The sequence below is a fragment of the Trachinotus anak genome, unplaced genomic scaffold (assembly GCF_046630095.1).
Source record: "Trachinotus anak isolate AG129_WGS33_773 ecotype Australia unplaced genomic scaffold, CSIRO_AGI_Tana_v1 ptg000002l, whole genome shotgun sequence".
In the NCBI taxonomy this organism is placed as follows: domain Eukaryota; kingdom Metazoa; phylum Chordata; class Actinopteri; order Carangiformes; family Carangidae; genus Trachinotus; species Trachinotus anak.
In genome coordinates, this window is record NW_027273853.1 from 22956763 (window position 1) to 22977698 (window position 20936).

General features: G+C 40.2%; 1 protein-coding gene across 2 annotated transcripts in view; it reads right to left on the reverse strand.

Annotated features, from left to right (window-relative positions):
* Positions 1–20936, reverse strand: part of galnt18a (UDP-N-acetyl-alpha-D-galactosamine:polypeptide N-acetylgalactosaminyltransferase 18a) — a 132211-nt gene that overhangs the window by 21173 nt on the left and 90102 nt on the right. For both annotated transcript variants that reach the window (XM_071506714.1, XM_071506706.1), the window contains exons 6-9: positions 19122–19236; positions 12071–12256; positions 9874–10011; positions 2768–2863 (exon numbers count right to left, since the gene is read on the reverse strand). In XM_071506714.1, coding sequence (XP_071362815.1) covers positions 2768–2863; positions 9874–10011; positions 12071–12256; positions 19122–19236 — 535 coding nt within the window. The remainder of the gene's footprint in view (positions 1–2767; positions 2864–9873; positions 10012–12070; positions 12257–19121; positions 19237–20936) is intronic.

The following is a 20936-nucleotide window of genomic DNA, read 5'->3' on the forward strand; positions in this document are numbered from 1 at the left end:
CTATTGCTGCTGCAGTGCTGTTCCTGCCGGCCCTGTCTCTCTTTCCAAGCAGTTGGAAAAGTGAAGACTTGTAAACTGAAAGCAGTCACAGATTATCCTTGTTCACAGCGACAGAGCACGCTGGGGTAAGAGAAAGAGTGAGAGAGAGGGAGAGAGAGCATTGGGACATACTGCCCTTTGCCTAATGTTCTATGAACTTATATACATAATTATAAATGTATGTAAATATACATATTTAAATATTTTTGCTATGACTAGGCCTATATAGTACACATGTAGCCTCCTCTTTCTCCTGTAAAAAAAAAAAAAAAAAGTAATAATAATATTAATAATTAAATAAATGTATAAAAAATCATGAACTTTCTCAAATTTTTATCAACCAGTCACACATTTTTGTACCTGCTATCTTCCTGTCCTACCCTCAGTTTGACTGAGCAAAATTCATGTTATGGATGTGAAAACTTTTCACAAAGTTTCTTGCAAGCTTTGTGCCCATTTTAAGCAAAACTAGCACACTCAGAATTAAGCTTTTTATTGTAAAGGGAATAAGCCCAAAGCCCTTAATGGTGGCCTTGCGTATCTCAATTTCCTGTGTTGACAGACAGTGAGGGAGATTAAAAAAAATTTACGAATACAACTCAATTTCTTTATCAGCGCTTGCTGATTATGCGGTCTCCAGGAGAGAGAATATGTAAAAGGCAAAAAGACAGGAGAGACATAGAAATGCCAACGCAGCTGTTTCAGCAGCTGATGCTGTATTGCTGAGTTTGACACAGATAGAAAGTTGAATGTTTCTGACATTAAGGCTGCGGTCAAAGCTATTAACTTTACTGACAATGGAGGCGAAGCTCGGCGTGTCCTAAGAAAGAGCCTCTAAACGCCAGTCTTGGTATGTGGTGGAGTCCATTTCTGATGATGCAAACTTCTTTATGGCAGCTGGGATATAATGCACATGGTTAAATCAGTTGAATTTTTAATTTAGTCAAGTGACAGAACATTTCACAGTGGGGAAAAGTGGAAATACACAGTCACACTCCCATGCTGTTTAAAGTGTTTTCCAGTGCCTCCATTACAGGGGACATAAGTGCAGCCTTTACTGCCTCTTAGATCGGGAGTGGGCTGATAGAGCTGTTGATCGGCATTAGTGACTACTCTTACATAGTTCAGCTGCAAAGCTAAAAAGTTTCACCCTACAACCACATGATAAAGCAGCATTATTATAGCATGGTGATAGAGTTGTCTTCTGTATCTCTGCTTTAATTAACAAACTTACTCACTGGAAATGTGACTTCTTTACGTGATTTACAGGCCCACGCAGCTCAACATTACAGATGCCCCTTATCAGCAGAGTCACCAGGTTTTCTAAAAATGACTCTATTTCATGAACTCTAACGCAAAAAAGTGTAATTTCCTCTTGGCCTGGAAATGTTTAAAGCTGCACTAACCAATATTTTACATAAACAAAGGATCAAATGACATGTGTAATGTGAAAATAGTCACCTGTGGTGGGAACCACAGAGAATTATCTTCCTTTAGATCTGCATAGCATTTTAGCATCTTTTAGCTAATTGTTTTGATTTTCTGGTCCAAAACTCTGCTCTTATCAGCATTGTTTCCATTAGCAGGCAGCCTTTTTTAATAGCCAAAAAGCTCTGGTAAACAAACTGTACTCAACAGACAGTGTACATTAGCAGTAAGGTAGTGGGCATATAGGAGCACTTAGAGCCAGATAGTCTCTTTAGGATTTTATAGAGACCAAAAACAGAGCTAAAAGCAGAGGAAATATTGGACTTTCATTCATAGGGTGGACACAAAGACATTTTAATGTTGCTCTGTGTATGCTGGATGCATAAATAGGCCATAGTTCTCTAAAATTGACGATAAAAGATGGTGATATGTCAGCATGGTGTTTCCGGATTTTTCTGCTGCTCCCAAGTGGCCAAAAAAGCAAGCCCACCAACAAATAAACGACAATAACAAAAAATCTACTCATGCAGATAGTTAACCAAAAGATTTGTTACAGTGGACCATCCAGGAAGGCTTTGTTGGAAACTGTTTGGAAAGGGCAGGTGCTCTCAAAATTGCTTTCAGATTTGATGTACCACCTGTCTATCACCGTCTATTACATGCCAGCTGGAACCAATCAGTTTCTGCATCCTTCCCATTCATATCACCGTCATCAGCAGAGTTAGTGAATCAAACTCTTGCTGAAGGGAGTCGGGAGAAGAGCAAAAACCTTGGTGCTGTTCTTTTCTCTTCTTTCAATGAAGAAATACTGTCTAGTTCTCATACAACTAGCATCTATGGTAATTTTTTAATTTCTATGCTAAGTCTTTAGGAGCCACAACAGTTGCTAATGAACAGTTGCTTTTCGCTTTAGTCACTTCTGAGACATGCCTCTAGCTGCCAGTACTTCCTCCCTCATACTGTAGGATGCTAATTGCTCTGTACCACTGTGGTTCAGCCATTAGTGAGTAGCCTGAAGCCTGGCAAGATGGATTCTCACTAGAAATCCAGCTGCCTGGCAAGGTTAATTTTTCTAGATAGATGTTCAAAACAACGACAATATACTTTATGTATTTGAATCTTACAAAGCCTTTTTGTTGGATAATGAAATGAATGAAAATAATGAGATACCACAATGATCTCCTAAGATCTTACAGTGTTTTTCTTGGGGTGTTTGGGTGTGCTGCATGTCTTTCAAGAGATAGAACAGAACAGAACAGAAAAGAGCAGAACAGAGTAAAATGATTGCGAGCCCACTGACCTGTGGTGTCATACCATGACAGAGATACATGATGGGAACATTGTCAGTGTCAGGTCCCTGGTCCAAACACAGGTCATCTCTAAGACTGTTCTTCAACTGAAAAAACAAGAGAGATAGAAGAGGGGTGGGGGGATGTGGAGGAGAGGGAGGGAGAGAGAGCATGGAATTGTGAAAATGTGATTTACTTTATGTGCAATTATGATTATCTCTATATAGAGAGATGTTAACATGCAATTATGGTAAAACACGTACAAAAACTAGAATTACCGCCTCATGGTTGTATTCCTCCGCCACTCAGACTCGTGACAGATTACAGAGTCATATAACATATGAACCATTTTTGTGAAATTTTTGTCATAATTGCTGTGTAAAGTCATGAGTTATGGCTAAAAATGTTTTGTGAGGTCAAACTGACCTTGACCTTTGACCTTTGACCACTAAAATCTAATCAGTTTGTCCAAAAGTCCAAGGGAAGAAGAAATTCCCTCAAGGCATTACAGAAATATTGCATTCCCAAGGCCAAAGCAACATTTTGTGAGGTCACCGTGACCTTGACCTTTGACCACTAAAGTCTAATCAGTCAGTCCTTGAATCCGACCGAACATCTGTGCCAAATTTCTGGGGAATCCCTGAAGAGTTTTACAGATATTGCATTGTGAAGCTCATCTTCATTCTCATTTTGTTTGCCTCTTGTGAAGCACCTCATAAAACATTTTGTAGTACAGACTAGTAGCAACAAAATATATCTTATTTAGATCTCTTTGAAGGAATAGTTTGAGTTTTGAAAATACCCTTATTCACTTGATTCCTGCAGTTTAGCTAGTGCAATGCATATCCTGACTCAAGAGCCATAATTAATACACAGGTATACGATTGCTAGTTGCAAGTTAAGCTAATTGCCAATTAGCCACCTTGCTAAGCACACTTTAACTGAGAAGTTTGTAGAAGTTACTTCTGTGTTTCCTATTGAAAACTCAAATGGTTTGAGCTGCTTTAATCTATTTTGTTTTAAATGGAAAAGTTTCACTCAGACCAGAGTAGGTAAAAAAGTGCTCAGATGGATTAAGCTGGGGCAGAGTCTGTGAGGGGAGGGCCAGTTGCCCTCTCTCTACACTCACTAGCCTCAAATCACCTGCTTAAGAGTGATAATCTCCTGCTAGCTTTGAGGTTCACTTCTGAGGAAGAGCAACTGCTGCGTTTGCCCTGGGGCCACTGCTGCTGTCATTGTGAATACTGCAAGCAAAATATCCACATTCATACACATATGCTCTATATATACATTTATCAGTTACTTTGGTGGCCAGAATTTCATTTCCCAGTTAAAGAAAATTACTGAAGAGGCACTAATGCCCTTGGATTAAGGACCATTTTGGTTCTAGGATTTAGGACTAATGTAAGTGAAGTGGTGATTTCTTGTAAAATGATAGATGTTCCAGTACAGCAACTTATAAAACTAACTTAATACTAGAAGTATATAGCTACCAGACCCTGCATAAACTTCTGAGTTGTTAAAATCTCAGCAATTATTCCACAATATACTGAAACATTGGTTTAACATAATATACTTCAATGCTTTGTGTGGATATGTAGACAAGTCTTTCTGTCTCTTCCCTCTGTGCATCTGTTTCTACCCTCTATCTTTCCACTCTGCTTTTACATAATTAATTACTCAATTATGACAGAGTGGTCCTCTATGTAGCTGTAGTTGAGAGGCTAGAGTGAAGACAAATGGGAACACTGTAGGCTAATTACTGCTTGCCAGGAGAAAGTCATACAAACACTTTAGAATAACCTTCACCTTTTTTTTGGCACCTGCAGAGTAATATTTCAAAACGGAAAAGCATCTGTACTTTTTCCAGGTTACTTGGTACAGGTTGGCTATATTCCAGAGAGAATCATAATTGCCCAATATATGTAAATCAGGACAGGACAATCTTTATACTTCAGTAGCTATTCCTCCTTCAAACATTTACAACAAATGGTCATGAAGGCATGTTTTAAAGAAGAAAATGGGGCCAAAACATGGTTGGAACAATGCTTTTGCTGTTGGAGCATCAACACTCTGAATTTAAATGTTAAAAAAGCCTCCAAGAAACACAACCTGTGCTGTGACAGATGCAAGGCCGGCAGCGCAGTCCCCCTCCCTGCAGTTTCTCAGTGCCAGGCAGTAGCAAACCGAAGGAGTAAAGAGTCAGACATGATAATAAAATGTAGGCAGATGCTATTTGCACCCAGGTGCCCATAGCCAGCAATGTTTTTTGCAGTCACACTCTGGTTTCCTAGTGAAAAATCATGTGCTTTACCCTGTCATCCTCCACCTTACTCCTGTGCACTCAAACCTCCTCACTCTTTGCACTTTGTTGCTCTTAATATTATATCACCTGACTTCCTAAAGCCTTTCTGCAGTATTTAATAAACGCCTGAGGGCGGAGACATTTAGAAGTTTGTCCTGTGCCTTAAAGCTGCAATCATCTGTTTTTGGCCATTTGTAGACGGAGGAATGCCAAACAAGCACATAAACTGCCCAGCACAATGACTGTCCTGCTTCAGCTTCCAGCAGACACAGAGCAACTTTATCAACCCACTGAAGTTATATTTTGAGTTACCTGACAACTGGATGCTGGTCACCACCAGCTCCTGAGTAAGAATATCTGGCTCTACAGCTGCTTAATGCCTCAGTATTTCCACTGGAGAATTGCTAAATTTGTCTATATGCTGTTTGCTGTTTGGCAGGTAGTGCACAGTGGTTTTATCAGATTGTTATCAGAGTGTTTTCTTTTCTTTTCCCATGAAAACAGCTGCTTGATGCTGCTGAAAACATGAGAGTAGTTACACTAAACCAAGCAGTAAGAGCTTCAAAGAGAGCTGTTGGATTGGATGTTAATTTATCTCCTTTCAATTACTCATTTCTCTAAATGTTAGGGTAAAAATATTCATTTATAAGGCTTTAGATGTGGCTGTAGTGGAGATTTTATTTCAGTGTCTGAAAGCAGACCCATGCAGACAGCAGGTATGCTTTAACTGCCTTTTGAAGTGTTTATTATGCTAAAAGTTCAGCTTTCTGAGTCTCACGTACTCCACCTTCACCTGCACAACGTTGTAAACATTTCTGTGGCTGCCATCTTAAGAATGCCATTCAAGTGACCTTTAAAAAGAGGCGATTTGAATAGAAATGCCTATTTCTCTATTCAGGGAGTGTGAGTCTCGGTTTTCCCTACGGTTCCTCACAAACTTTAGCAAAATGCAAACATTCCTTTTATTTTAAAGATGACTGAAAATGCTGCAAATTTGGCTGCATCTTTCTTGGTTGCAAACTCATACTAATCTGAATCCCAAAGAGCCAATATTTGAATTTATGATGAGAGTGGAGATCATTTCTTTTACATACAGATGGATTTTTTTTCTTACATCTAGAAAACAGTCTCATCCGAGCGCCAAGTCGCCGGCCTTGCTGTGTCACTGACTACGGCTCTACTCCAGTTCACTTACTGCATCGCACCACTTCTCCTCCTCTGCAGTCACATCACATACAGTCCTGTGGGGGTTTTCTGTACAATTCTTGATCCACCATTGAGGGCCAAGCTGAGCTTCCTATCTCACAATATCACATGTCGCTGTCACACTTATTACAGTGGTTCAATAATATGATACTTTATTGATCCCCAAGGGGAATTTCTCTCTCCTCCTCCCGCCATTTTATGGAGAAGTCAGGCTCAGCTATTGTACAAAGCAACAGCCATGGTGCTGGTAGGGGTTCAGTGTCTTGCTCATGGGCACAACAGCGAGGTGAATGCTTTGTCAAAATAAAGGCTTAAACATGGGAACTTCAATTAACCCATTAAGACCGGATACGATGTACGTGTGTTTCTCCCTTCATGATTCGCTGAAATTTGTGTCAGGAAGTAAATGGGGAATGTATTGTATTTTTTAAAACATTTATAAAGTTGCAGTTGGAACAATGGCCAATGACCTGAGCGATTTTGGGGAGCGATACTGTAGCAGATGACAACCGTTACCTGGATGAAAACAATAAATAAAAACAACAATTTAGAAGATAGAGAAACTGACTTCAACCTGCTGAGCTGCTAACCAGCAAGTCAAGACTCAGGCTGAGCCATGTTAGAGGAGGACAAACAGCGAGCCGCTAGCTTGAGGTAAAGATTCTCCTGATGCAATGCTGTCACTAAAACTGTTATTTCTCAGCCTCTGAAGCAAATAGAAACATGAAATAAAAGTTTTGAACAACCATTTCACACTGTAAACTCTTGGCTTTTATTGTAAATCTTTGCCTTTACCCTAATGTTCATCAACACTTTTTAAAAAATCCAACATAAACAGAACTGAGAAATTTGACTTATGTGCTTGTTTTTTTCAGCACTATATAATTTCCAAGGCAAAGCCGATGCTTCACAATGAAAGTCACAGTTTTAAGCTCTCAAATAGTTCTTGAGACTGCAGACTGATATAAATTGTGGAATGCATTCTGAAGAAAAGGTAATTACAACTGTGAATGTCCTGGTTATACAATGCAAAGAAGTTGTATGGAGGTGATCAGGGTGGATAATAACCTAGAAGAATGCAGAAATGTTTTTGCAAAATGAAAATTACCCATTTAAAGATGAAATTGGGTTTATGTTGCACCTACATCAATTTTACATCGTTGGCTGTGTACAGATTTTCATCGCACAACAATACCCTCAGATGCTCAACAGATGATGTTTCAAATGGTCCTGCAATCAACTGTTGATGTCTTAATCTTGAACAGACATTGTGGGGATGTTGCGTCTGCTTACTGGGTATTTGGTGTACAAATTGCAAGACTTGACCCTGGAGGCCTGGGTGTGCATCCCATGAATGTGGTTGGGTTTAGTAACAAAAGTGCTTGGATAAGTTTAGGGGGGGGGGTTTAGTGAAATGTCAATAAAGAAAAAACAAGGAGGTGAAAACATCAAAGTGGTGGAACAGTTCATGCTCATGATATCATGAGGGAGTTTTTCATTTGAAACGGCTCGACAGATCTTCTCAAGTTGTGTTCTTCTTGCTCAATATTTAACCTGTGTGAGCAGGGCCTTCCTCCAGCTTTTGTTTCATGTTAAGTAAGAGATGAGTGTATAAACAGAATCCGCAGATGGTATCACACCAGAACACTTGTTGTAATCTCTCCAACTCCCCATCTCCTGTGAGAGTTTGTTTTTGTCAAATATGTAAACTTCATATCTACATCTCTCAGATGTCACTGTGGCAATGCTTTCATCTCACACACTCAAAGCCGAACCCCCGCACATGCTCAGTAGTGTCAACAAACAACACCACGCGGCTTGCACTGTGATTGAAGTGTTTATCGAACAACAAACACAAGAGGTGGCACGGAGGCTGTTTTCCAAGCCAGAGACTCATTTGCTGTTGCTAATGCCTGAGCAGAACCAGAGCGGCCTCTTTTCCTCCATCGATTCAAACTTTTTTTTTGTTTGTTTGTTTTTCCTTTAGTCACAGACTTGAAGTCATGCAGAGAGTCACTAAGGCTGAAAGAATAAGACCTTTTCAGCTTGAAGGAAACAGGTTCTGTGTGATGATTACTTTCAGACTGCAGTCAAGCTTGCAGAAGACAGATGACTCAAACTATATCTGCATGTGGTTACGTCTAAAATGTTCAAATGAGACAACAGTCAAAAATCACAATCAAAAATTTAATTATTAAATTATTACTCAGTGGACTAAGCCGAGAAGTACTCATTTTTCTTCCTCCATCAGCAGGACAAGTCTAAGCGGGAGGATAATTCTGCTCAGCTTTCTGCAGATTACTGTCATTTTTCAATTATGCAAAAACCTCCCACAGCTGTTAGCTGAAGAGGGGAATAGCCAAGCAGAAATGGCATAAAAAGATAAAGCAACTAAGTCTAAAGTGGCATAAAAAGGTTCACCATTTCAGTACTGTGCTGCTGTGATCAGTGGTGTGATCATTAATGGAAAAGTTTAAATTTAACTGCTTGAAATACTTGGAAAAGTTGAGTTTTAATGGAAAAGTTTCATCATGAGGAGGAGTTTATTGTGTTTCAGTGCTTATGACTATATTATATTATTATAATATAATATGACTATATTACATTGCATTTGCATATGGGAGTGCTCACAACACAACCTTAGCCAAGAAATGGTTGGTTGGTTGGTTGGTTTATAGTTTTTGGTGGGAAGATTATGACTTGACTGTAGCCCTCCTCAGCTCTCTGGAGAGTTTCAGTGTCTTTTAGCTTATTGTTTTGGTTTTCAGAGGGTTCATTGCTCTTAGTGTCAGCTACAGCACAAAGCTATTTTCAGTGGAAAAAGCTAAACAGATAAACCAACAGAGACAAGCAAAATTAGCTACTCTCTGGTAGCATAGTGGCACATTTAATATCCAAAGGAGATGACAAAAGAGAACTAAAATTAGAGTGAATTCTGGAGTAATATTCATCAAATTGCCACAAACATGCTACAAATAAATTCTCCTGGACATTTATATAGGCAATAGCTAACTGATTGCGCATAAAGTGACAATATATTCGTGTTGCGCGTTGTGCTTACAGTGTGTTCTGCCCCCAAGTGGCCAATAAAATAGAAAATATGATTGTGAAGTGCAGCACTTTTGTTCTTTCTCTAAATAAAAACACCTTAATTGTGGGAGCCTATTTTGCCTTTTGGCTAAAATGTAACAAGAGAAAAAACATGTTAGAAATATGTTTACACATTTTCATAACTCCTTGCTCTTAAGCTGCCACAACAAAGGCATATTAATTTTTGATAAAGCTAAAGGAGTGTCTTGTTCCTATTTCATAATGAATTAAAATACTGTTGAATACTTTATGCTCTGCTTTGAGGAGTTTCTGTATGTGTAACAACCAGTGGAGACTGAGTGGGGAAGTATATGGTGTAGTGTTCATCATACTATGGGTATGCTGTTGGATCTAGACTTCGTGGACTTGTTTCTCTGGCCTCCTGTAGTGGATGAATAGCAGTGTACTTTAATGAATACGAAGCCAATATTTCAGGATAGTAACAAATTGATTTACTTTATGTCAAGGACTCAAAATGTTAGGAATCCTGAGAATTTAAAGAAAAATGTAACTCACCACTCCATAAGCAACTGTATTGCTGTAGGATCGAAGCTCGGGGTAAATGTTGGAAAGGAACCAGCTGAAGGGTCGACAATGGAGTCTGGATCGCAGGGCCTTTCTCTCAGAAATATCCCCAATGTCTATTCCTGAGTTCTAGAGAAGGACATAAACACAAACACATCAGAGTTTACCTTGTGAGTATTTCACTGACAACCTAGAGCAGTAAAATAAATACATTTCATTTTCGACTTCCAATGTCGCAAAGGAATCAGAAATAACAAATGCAGAGTTCAGGGCTTGGGGTCCTCTCGGCACTACTGCTTACTTAGAGTGACAATAGAGCTGGAAATAATAACTGAGCAAGAAGACCGAAAGAAATGTTTAAAGAGCAATCAGACAGAGAAAGAACTGGATTCTATCATTTGATGAAGACAGGCTGAACTGAGTTTTTTTTGTAAAGACAACCTCCATTGAAAATCAAGTTTTTAACCTTGTTAACATGTCCATGTGATGTTTTTTATATAATACAGACATATCATGAGCAAAATCAGCAGTCAAGGCCATGATAGTGTATTTCCACCGTGAAATGGGAGCAGATTCAAACAGCCAGGGACTCATACATCACATACATAAGAAACCAATCCTGTCAAGGGATGCTAGTCACAGATTTAGGACTCCTAATCTGAGTCTGAATCTCAGCAATTTTCAAACTGTGAGCCACGCCTCTACTGGGGGGGGGGGGGGGGGGGGGGGGGGGGGGGGCACCAGAGAACTTCAGGGGAGGCCCAGCATGAGAAAAAAATAACTGTGAACATCTTGTTAGCTAAACTAAGCTATGCATTTGGCCAAATTGATTGATTTTTGGTACCAACAGTGAGGGACGAGACTGGATCTGGGGCAATCAGAAAATGGAGGAGGAGGAGGTATGATCTATGTTTATTCCTTGCTACAGTGCATCCCTGCACTGCATCCCTACATCTATGCGCGTCACAGGGGGGCGCACAACGTGCCTGTAATGCACAAGCAGAGTGAGCTGAAAATGTGCCTCAGATATTTAGATAAGTGATGGGTAACATTAGAACACCGCCCACCGCTTTGTTGCATATTGTGTGCTGCACAATGTTAAGTGACATCCACGACGCATGAGGCCCTGCAGAGAAACTTTTTTTCTTATTACCCGGTAAATCCACCACAGTGTTTCCCATTCATCACCTAAATTTGTCCACTGTTGCATAATGAACTGAAGATTTATTCACACTTCTTATCATATCATGTAAAATGTGTCAAATGTTCTGATCTGTGCCGTTCCTTCTTTGTAGAGCTGTGCACAGCTCACTGATTCACTCAGTCCTTCCTTGCCCCTCAGCGCCACATAACAAGGAGGCAAAATCAGTTTTTTGCCTAGAGCATGTATGGAAAAGATTAATGCACGATGCTGAAACAGTGATATGCTGTTTTTATGTTCTCTGAGTGGAGGCTCACTTTCCCACACTTTGAAAACTGCTCTAACGCTTATCATCTTGATGCACACTTCTCTTTCACCGGTCACTGAAACTTTGTCAGCTCAGAGAGTGAGAGTTTGCATTAGCACAGGCGCTGTCACTGTGTCAGCCACTGTCAGTTACAAGCTAACAAACAACACAAACAAATAACTACTCCACTTTGCTAATTTAACTGTTAACCTAACACAAGCAGTGGTGGTGGGTGGGACACAAGGCCTGATCCAGAATTTCTTAATAAAGAAGTAAGTGTAAAGTTTTCCAAACCATGTTAAAGAACATTGTTATGTTAAGTAACAGATTAAAACATGTGTGGTGAGGAACTTTAATGACATGAAAAATCTATATATATTCACTTTAAGCTTCCATTGGGCAGGTTTTAGGAAGATTTTGGTCTGGACCCTTTTGCTGGACATTGAAACCCTGTCTGAAACAGGCCAGCTGAATGAGTCATGGTAATATATTTTTAAATCAAAATTTCTTACAACATTCACACTACAACAATCTCCCTAAGGTGTATTCAAACCTCATTCTATGCACAACTGATCTCCAATGACCTCCATGACGCCAGTCGTCATGGTTGCTAGGAGATCTGTGACACCGATTCTGAGCACAAAAAGGCATGTACAAAATTATGCCCACACACACCCTCCCACGCAGAGACTAAGCACCATATCAAACTCCCAACATGCATGTGTGTGCTCTCCATCTACCTGCAGAGGAACGTTCCAGGCCATGTAGACGTGACTCTTGTACTGGTCCATCCAGACCTCAGCCACCCTCAGCGCATTGCGACGCACATGCACCGTCAGGTTCTCTGTGTAGGGCTTGTGGGCACGCTCGATGTGGGCAATCCTTGAGCAGGGCAGGACCTCCACGCTGCCCCCACACTGCCACACCTTCGTGACACACACACACACAAATGCACACACATTAGTGACTGCAGGGGCTTATAAAATAAGGGTATAGATATTTTCAGTAACTGCCAGGTGCATGCCAGTTAATCCTGTATCCTTTAAATGGGGGATTAAATCTGACTGCGAGCGAGCCTGCTTGATAGAATTAGTATGAATAAATAGGTATCACATGAATGCCTGCCCAGGTGCTTGCTATTTTTCTTTTTTTTTTTTTTAACCAGTCTGCTATTTGTTGACAGGGAAAACTGTCAGGCATAGCTGGCATCATGACAGGCCTGTGGAATATAAAATGAATCTTTCGATTTGGTTCATCATGAGTGCAACACAAGTGTGCAGGCCTCTGGCATGTTTTCACAGTTATCTATAACTGCCTGAGTTCATTTTAGCTGTACTATATAACAGGTTTATAAGCAAGTATAAGTGTATTACAGGTAAAGTAGTTCTCGTTGTGGCCGAAGCACCCGGTGGCATTTAAATCTTAAAACTATTTCAACTTACATTTGAACTACATTCATTTCTTACTCTTCCCTTGTTAGTTCTTTACAGCTCGTCTGCTTCCACTGACTAATCTTCAGCTCATACTTCCATCTTAATTTCTTTGAACTTCAGATGATACTTCAGTCTCAATCAGCACTCACCCTTGAATCAACCACTCACTGCTTAAACTTATTGAAACCTTTTCTTTGCTTCTTTTTAATGACTGTTTCAACATCTTTTATTGATTATAAGATATACATTTTCTTCAGTAGATGTAGTGAGGGCAGCTTTGGCTCATGGTTGTCCACTAATTACGATGTTGGTGATTTGATTCTGCAGTTAGTGTTTCAAAGTGCCCTTGGGCAAGACACAGAACCCCAAAGTGCCCCGCGACGTATCATGAGTCCCAGGCCAACACTTGTGTTTCTTCTGGCCCAGTATACGTCCAGGTTACATGGCCCAAGTTGTCGTAGTAATTATGACAGGAGCAAAGCAAAAGGGCGGTGATGTAGTTTATAGAGCAACAATGTCCATGTGAGGAGGAGGTTGGTGTGGATGGATGGGTCAACAAAACACAGGAATATGACACAGGAGAGCGGTGTTCGATTCACATCATCCATGACTCTTCGACAAAGTTAACCACATTGTCATTATTGGAACTTTGACAACAAAGATCATCAAATATTGAGGAAGTACTTACTTTAACCCAAATCACAATCTTTTCATAAACCTAACCAAGCCATGGACGTTATAATAGTAACCATGGCAACAAAGATAGGTACGCTGCTCTCGGTGCAGTCTGAGTGTTTATTGTAACCATGACAACCAAAGTCCGGTACGCCTGCCGCTGTAGGGGCACTATTTCAGGAGATACTCCTATGGGCCGTATCAGAAGGTTGAGAAAAATGACCTATTTCTTTGTTCAGCTCGGAGGACTGGTTGTAACACACACTTTTGACTATGTAAACCTATGCTAATCTCCATGGTAGCATGTGCTTGGTGCTTGAAAGTCTGCAGAGGTACCTTAGGAATTTAGTGTACTGCAGAAACACGAGCTGGAGAATGCTGATTTGAATAGAAACGCCTCCTCTTTCTATTCCAGTCGCACACTTTCTTTGTGTGTTTGTGCTATAATCCCTCCTGCCGGCCAGTCTCCTTCCTTGTAACCTTCCAAAGCAAAGAGCTACTGGAGAACAACAGTCAAACTGTAGCACTGGCCTGGTGCCCAGTCAGGAGCACAAACGAGCCAGAATCGGAGATAATACATGCTTCCCTCAGAAATACCTCAGCGTTCTCTATAAAGGATTTACAACATGAGGTTAGAGTAGAAGGAGCTATTCTTCGAGTATAACAATCTCTGCCTGAGCATGTGGGTGTGCAGAGCAAGATAGAGAGTGAGACGAGAAAAAAAGCGGGCAGTGAGGAGAAAGAGAAAGCGGAGAGATTCAGAAAGTGTGAAACATAAAACAGAGAAGGTAAAGGGATAAAAGAGAATGGAGATAAAGTGGGAAGTACAGAGGGAAGATAAAGGAAGTGAAATACTGAGGAAGAGAGAATAACAGCTTCTCATAGTCCTCTTGACTCATCCTTTCTGAAAGCCTTTTCTTCTCTTGTTTTGTTGTCTTCTCCTTGAATAAAAACCCTTCTCACGTGAGATAAAACAGGGTCATGTGCCAACTCTTACCCAGCACACACAACAGAACATCATTATAATTCCGAGAAGTTGCAGATGCATGTGTATGTCTATTGGCATCCGACATCTGGAACATGTGTCTGGCTGATATGTGTGCGTGCCACCCAGACAAAACGCAACACATTTACATTCTTCATCCTAACCGACTTTCAGTCTGTCTTCTCCGGTTTAACGTGGAACAAATCTCGCTCGTGGACTCGTGCCTTTATAAGTTTTAATGAGAAAATGAGGGGCGAAAGGCGACGACAAATGAAGTTGTGAATTACAAATTGTGCCAAGCATGACCGCACGTGGTGATTAAAAAAAAAAAAAAAAAAAAAAAAGCAGCATGAGACAATGAGCATTAAATATGCACAATATTACAATACGGTGCACGTGAAGCTTCATAAAAGCAATCTTTATCACAATGGGAGCGTGTAGGCCAGAGATATGGAGCAATGCTGCAGAAAGTGGGGGGAAAAAAATATAAATAAATCACATCACTGATAACAAAAGGTGCCTGTGTTTGGTATGACGGAGATAGAAATAGAACAAACTGGCTGTTTTCTGACTTAAACCTCAGACTGAACTCAACACATGATGAATTAGTTAGAGTTAGAGCAAATGCCCTTGAGACTAATGTGCAGAACTGATTCTGTCAAAAATGTCACCGCTGATTCACATAATCATTGATCTGAAATGGGTAACTTTTTCCAGTGAAGGCTGCTACTTTAGAATAACTTCATAACAATGGAAATATTGACTTTTACTTGTCATTCTCGATGTGTTGATAGTTAAGACGGTAATGCTGATATGTTTGTGTGCATCCAGGTGGGCTTGTTGGGGGGCGATATGTTAGGTTGTAACTTTGAGTACCCTGTGGTGTTGGAGGTGTTTACCATAAAAATTAAATGTCAATACTCTGGCTGATGTTGCTTGCTAAGCCTTTGTAACTCTTAAACTGTCCAATAAAAACACATCCAGCTAGATATAGTGGGCTAAACATGTGCAACTCCAGCACCAAACCCCGCTCTGAACCAACCCTGATGTGTGAACAACTGCACAACAAGCTCAGCAGTAGCTCTAAAGAGCCTCTTCACCGAAACAGGTTCATTTCAGTTCATCCTTTGTTGTCATAGCTGCAGAGGGGAAACTGATTTGCACCACTGTGCATGACTCTTGGCAATCCAAGTCTCCTCTGTGCTACTGTCAACAGGTGCTCAAGCAATTTGTCTCTACACTAGGGGCTTATGCAGAATTATGTGCCAAAAGAGCTCTATAATAGAGAATAACCTCTCTGAATGTTGCAGAATGACTCATAGTCAGTGAACAGCGGGGCACCAGGGAGAAAGCCATATTAAAACTTATAATACTTGACTCGTAGAGGGTCATTCAGGCCTCACATGGAGAAAGTTAAGGCTGAGCCGCGCATAAACATTTTGTTATGAGCCAGAGAAAGACAGATTACTGCCAATGACCCAAAATGTGCAAAAACAACGGGACATTTTAAGCCTTTGGCAGATTTGGTCATTTTTATTCATGGCATCATATAATGTTTAAGAGATGAGGTCAAAGCCATTTTAAAGAGAATATTTACTGTGCCGTCATTCATATTATGAGCATCCTTTGCATGTATGAAGCTGAAGCTGAGCCAGTTCCTTCAGTCACTGCAAATCGACCGGCCCCTTCACTACAGGGCCTGTCTGCGTGGAGTCACACACACAGCTGTGGAGGGCAATCTGCATCGAGGAGGTTGGATGGAGGCATAAAATTACTGGGGGAAGCTGTGGGATGCATTTGCTGCTCTCCATGACGGCTGCCTCCCACTGACAGACATGCGTCTAAGATAAATCAAATTAGCTTAGTGAGGAACGAAGGGATGCTTCCTGTTATTTTACGTTATTGTACATTCTGGAGGTGTTGTGGTGCAGTGAGGAAAGTAAAACACAAACAAAAAACATCAGGAGGATCATAAGGGCTATTAAGGCTCCCATTTATTGAATCCACTGTCTTCAGAAGCAATTGTCCGGCCCAGATGAAGAAGACTCTGTGGACAAAAATAGTTTTCAAATAGGGATCATGAGTAGTATATGCAAATAAAAAAACTGCAGCTTTTCTTCTTAAGCCTATTGATTTCTTGATTTCATTTTCCATACCACAGGTGATAGAGTGACACGAAGCGAAAGTGGTGGCCCCGGTTGATCATTGCAGTTGTAGTTAGTAAGTTCACAATGGGACATTTGTATGATTTCAGTCTTGACGATGTCCTTCAGAATAGGTGTAAATTATTACATGTCACAATTGTCCAGAAACATTTTTTTTAAATGCTGCTGGCATGGGTTTCCTTGGTAATGTTAGGAAAGTGCACTCAAAGGTTTACTGTATGTGCATGAAAAAATCGGTTTTTACTGAGTGGCAGGGTGGAAATTAAATTCTCTCCATTATTCGGCAGACATTCGTCTGCTCAGAGGAAATGGATAATGTCAACTCAGCATGGCTGCAGTCTCACTGTCAGATAGTTTTATTAACCACTTCCACTCCACACTGGCTTTTATGCTCGGGTTTTCATTTCTTTTACGGTACTTACAGGCTTTTAGTCGGACTACAAACCCTGATTTTTATTATTTTATTTTTAAGTATAACAAATATCTTTCAGGTGGGGGATTTGGACATTATAGCTAAACAGCTCAATGTTGTGAAATATAAAAAAAAAGAAAATCTGATTATCGTGAGTCGATAAGTTTTCCATCAACAAGATGTGGTCTAAATATTATTCTAGAATTATTATCAAGGACACAAGACATAAAATATGAAATCTGGTGAGTGTGTTTGCTTGATTGTCAGTCACAAAAGTGGTAAATTGGTGTTTGCTGCAAGCTTGTCCCACCTGAAGCTCAGAGCAAGCTCCATTCTCCTTTATTCTCACTGGCTTCATATTTTTCTACAGTTTATTGTTGGCTACCAGAGTGAGTTTCTTTTATTGGGAGGGGATGGAAGAAAGGAATAATGTGGAGTTGGTGTGAGGCTGGTTCAACTATCAAGACCTCACAACTGGACACAATAGAAGTGAGAGATAATGACAGTGCAGCTGCATTGCAGCATGGTTTTCTTTTTGAGGACAGAGGGCACAGCACAATAATTATCCCTCCATCTTCTCTTTAAGCTCTCCTATCATCGATTGTTCACAGCTGTCTGCTAAATCTGAAATGGACATAGTCAAGCCAGAGAGAATTATACATTTTCTAGAGGCTGATCAGCGTGCAGCCGGGTCCGAGATCACAACCAAACCTGTGCGTCACTGTCACCACAGTTAAAAATCACTCCACACTGAGCGCAACTCAACAGTTTCTCTCTGATGTCTCCTGTGTCTGTTTAATCTTAAAGCTGTTCCAACAGTTGCGTCCTCTGGGGACTGATTTGCAGTCTCCAGAGCACGACGCTTCTGCAGAGCCATCTCCAGCTGAAGATCACATTAGAGACGAAATCCCTGCAAAAACTGTCCATATTTTAAATGCAGCTAAACTTGCTGAAAATTACACAAACCCTGTTAATGCTAAATGCTGCAAGAAACTGAAACAAAACTTAAATAGTAGAGACATTACATCCATCATAATGTGATAAATGAATGTAATATCATTATATTAGCTTACAATGATATCTGGCAGTTGTGACATCATTAGTAATCAGCTCAGTTTGCTTGAGTCAGACTAAATGAATAAAGTGAATTACTGATAAAGCCCCCATTCTGTCAAAAGAAAGGTCACTCTTCCTCCTCTGTATGCTCGACGTGTCTGCTGTTCAGGATGTTTCAATTTGTACGCTGAGAACGGCTGATGCCTCTGTGCTGCACAGGACCCAAATGACACCATGTTACAGGTATTTTTAATGCATGAAGCACTGCGTGCTGGGGAGCAGAAATGTATAGTGTCAGCATGAGGTAGATGTACGGCTAATAAGATATAATTTCTCAGGATATGCAGACAGTACATTACTCCATCTAGGTTGCACCACTCAAACCACAGCATTCCTGATACCGGCAATACATGTAACAGCCATAGAGGAATCTTTGTTTCATTGCATGTGGGAATGCCCCCAGATGATCTGTTTCTGGAAGAAACATGTAGTCAGATCATAAACACAGAGGTACATCTTAACCCTAAACTGTGCATATTTTTACTTAGATGGTTTTGTGACTTCTAAAATTGTCAGTTCCTTACTCAACATCTGCCTCTTGAAAGCAAAACTTTGTTTAGCGCCCTCATGGGTGAAGAAAACAACCTGTATAATTTAACAATGGATGAGTGGGAATGACTTTTTACTTTGCTTTAAAAAAGATAAGTTACATCACAAAGAACAAACTTGATAGGTTTGGGGACATTTGGATCATCCTCTGTCACTTCCTGAAGTGTAATCACATTGAAGTAGAAGGATGGAATGATGACCTGAATTGACTGCTGGGCATTTTTTACGTTCTTCTTCTTCTTATTATTATTATCATTATTATGTGTTATATTGTTAGTCAGTCTTACTCGTTGCTGTTTATTCATTATCATATATGTATCTGTATACTTCTATGTGCCTTCTCATTCTATGTTGTTTCTTTGCCTTAACAAATAATTCAATACAGAAAAGTTTGAGAAAGAGAGAGAGAGAGAGAGAGAGAGAGAGAGAGAGAGATAGGTTCTCAAGCCAACTCACCCTGATGCCAAGCTCCACGTTTTCTCCCCCATAAATTTCCATACCCTCATCTAGCAGGCCAATCTCCTCAAAGTACTTCCTGTCGACCACAAAGCAGCCAATCAGAGCAGGGCTCCTAAAACAGAGGGTGAACAGGGGAAAGAGAGCAGGTCACAAAGAGTTAAAATGTGTGTTGTATTGAACAAAATGCATAGAGTGTAGAGAGTTTAAATGCAAAATAATGTTCAAAACACACACACACACACACAAGCACAAGTCCTAACCCACAATTAGCCCCCCACTGGGCAACATGGCCCTGAGGATCTATTTTTTCAAATATGCTGCACATTTGATGCTCTAAACATAGACTTTAGCCTTCCATTGAAACCTTATGCATTATTTATTACATTCTTACAAATGATCCAGCTGTCAAAATGATACCCTCAACTAACACAACAAATTCAGGACATTATGAGGAAATCCGGGGGAGAAAAAAAGCAAACACATCTTTCATCAACATCAAACTAAATCAACAGGAGTGAAAAATAACTTATATTGGTATTCATGCTGTCAGTCCCACACATCCCCTCTTTACGATATGAAATACAGCACCGCTGTAAAAACAGCTTGTTTGGGTGGATATTTCCTCCCTGTAGATACACTGATTGGCAAACAGCCAGAAACACTGAAACCCAAAAAATGCTAATAGAAGCGAGGCCCTCCCACCACCGGCTCTCAGCACATTGTTTTCCCTACCGCCTCTACATAACAGCACAAATATCAGAGTTTTGTATTTTACACTGTTCAGTCTCAACAATGTCATTTTTATAGTACATAATAGAACAGTATATTGTGAACACAAGATAATGTAAAGTGCTATGACACACACTTCATTTACAAATAAAGAGTAATTCATTAACATTTGTTTTTTCTGCATAATTTTAAGTATGAATCATAAGTGATTATGACCTACACTTAGTCAGGAAGCTACACTCTACAGCTTAATACTGTTTTAAGCAGCTGGTAAGTTGCCAGTAGCTGCTCCTGGTAAGCTAGTAACTTAAAATAATTTTACCCTGTTACCCAGCAGCAGGTTATGTCTGTTATTTATGTGAAATAAAGATGCCTGCTTTCTGCCTGAAATGATGAAATATCTGCTCGCTTGGCACAACTTCTGTTTGAATATCCTGACACTGTGCCTCCACTCTGCTCCTCTTTTCTGCTGGATGCATGTTAAGTCTGCTGCTTAGCACCAGCAGCAGTGGTCGTCAAAGTCTGCGGAAATGTTTGATTTGCATGATGCTTTTACCCCTGGCCAACATTTTATCTTTAATAACTTAATAGCATTTTGATTTTCCCCTTAAGATTTGCATTGGGAATGATATGTGCCTAACAGAGTAATGTACAGAGTGCTGAGGTCACAGAAATGCCTAGTAAAACTGGAGATTTAAATGTATTAAGACCCATTTGGACAGGATTTACTTCTTTAGGGGAGGTAAGGTGACGAGTCTGGAGCATCTATGTGGGTAATTTTTCACCCCCACCAAGTAACAATTTTAGCCACAATTACTAACTACAATTAGTTGTAAAAAGACGAGCCCATAAGTTGTTCGTACGGCAGGTTATTATGACCAATAGTTACATTTTGTTGTTAGATGACATCTAGTGGCTGTAATAATTATAACAGGAGCCAAGGGAAACGTGCGGTGACATAGTCCATGTCAGGAGGAGGTTGTGGTGGAGGGACGGGTCAAGAAAACACAGGACTTTGAAAAAGGAGACCAGTGTTTGATTCCCATGTGAAAGTAGCAGTGTATGTTGTTCCTATTATCCATG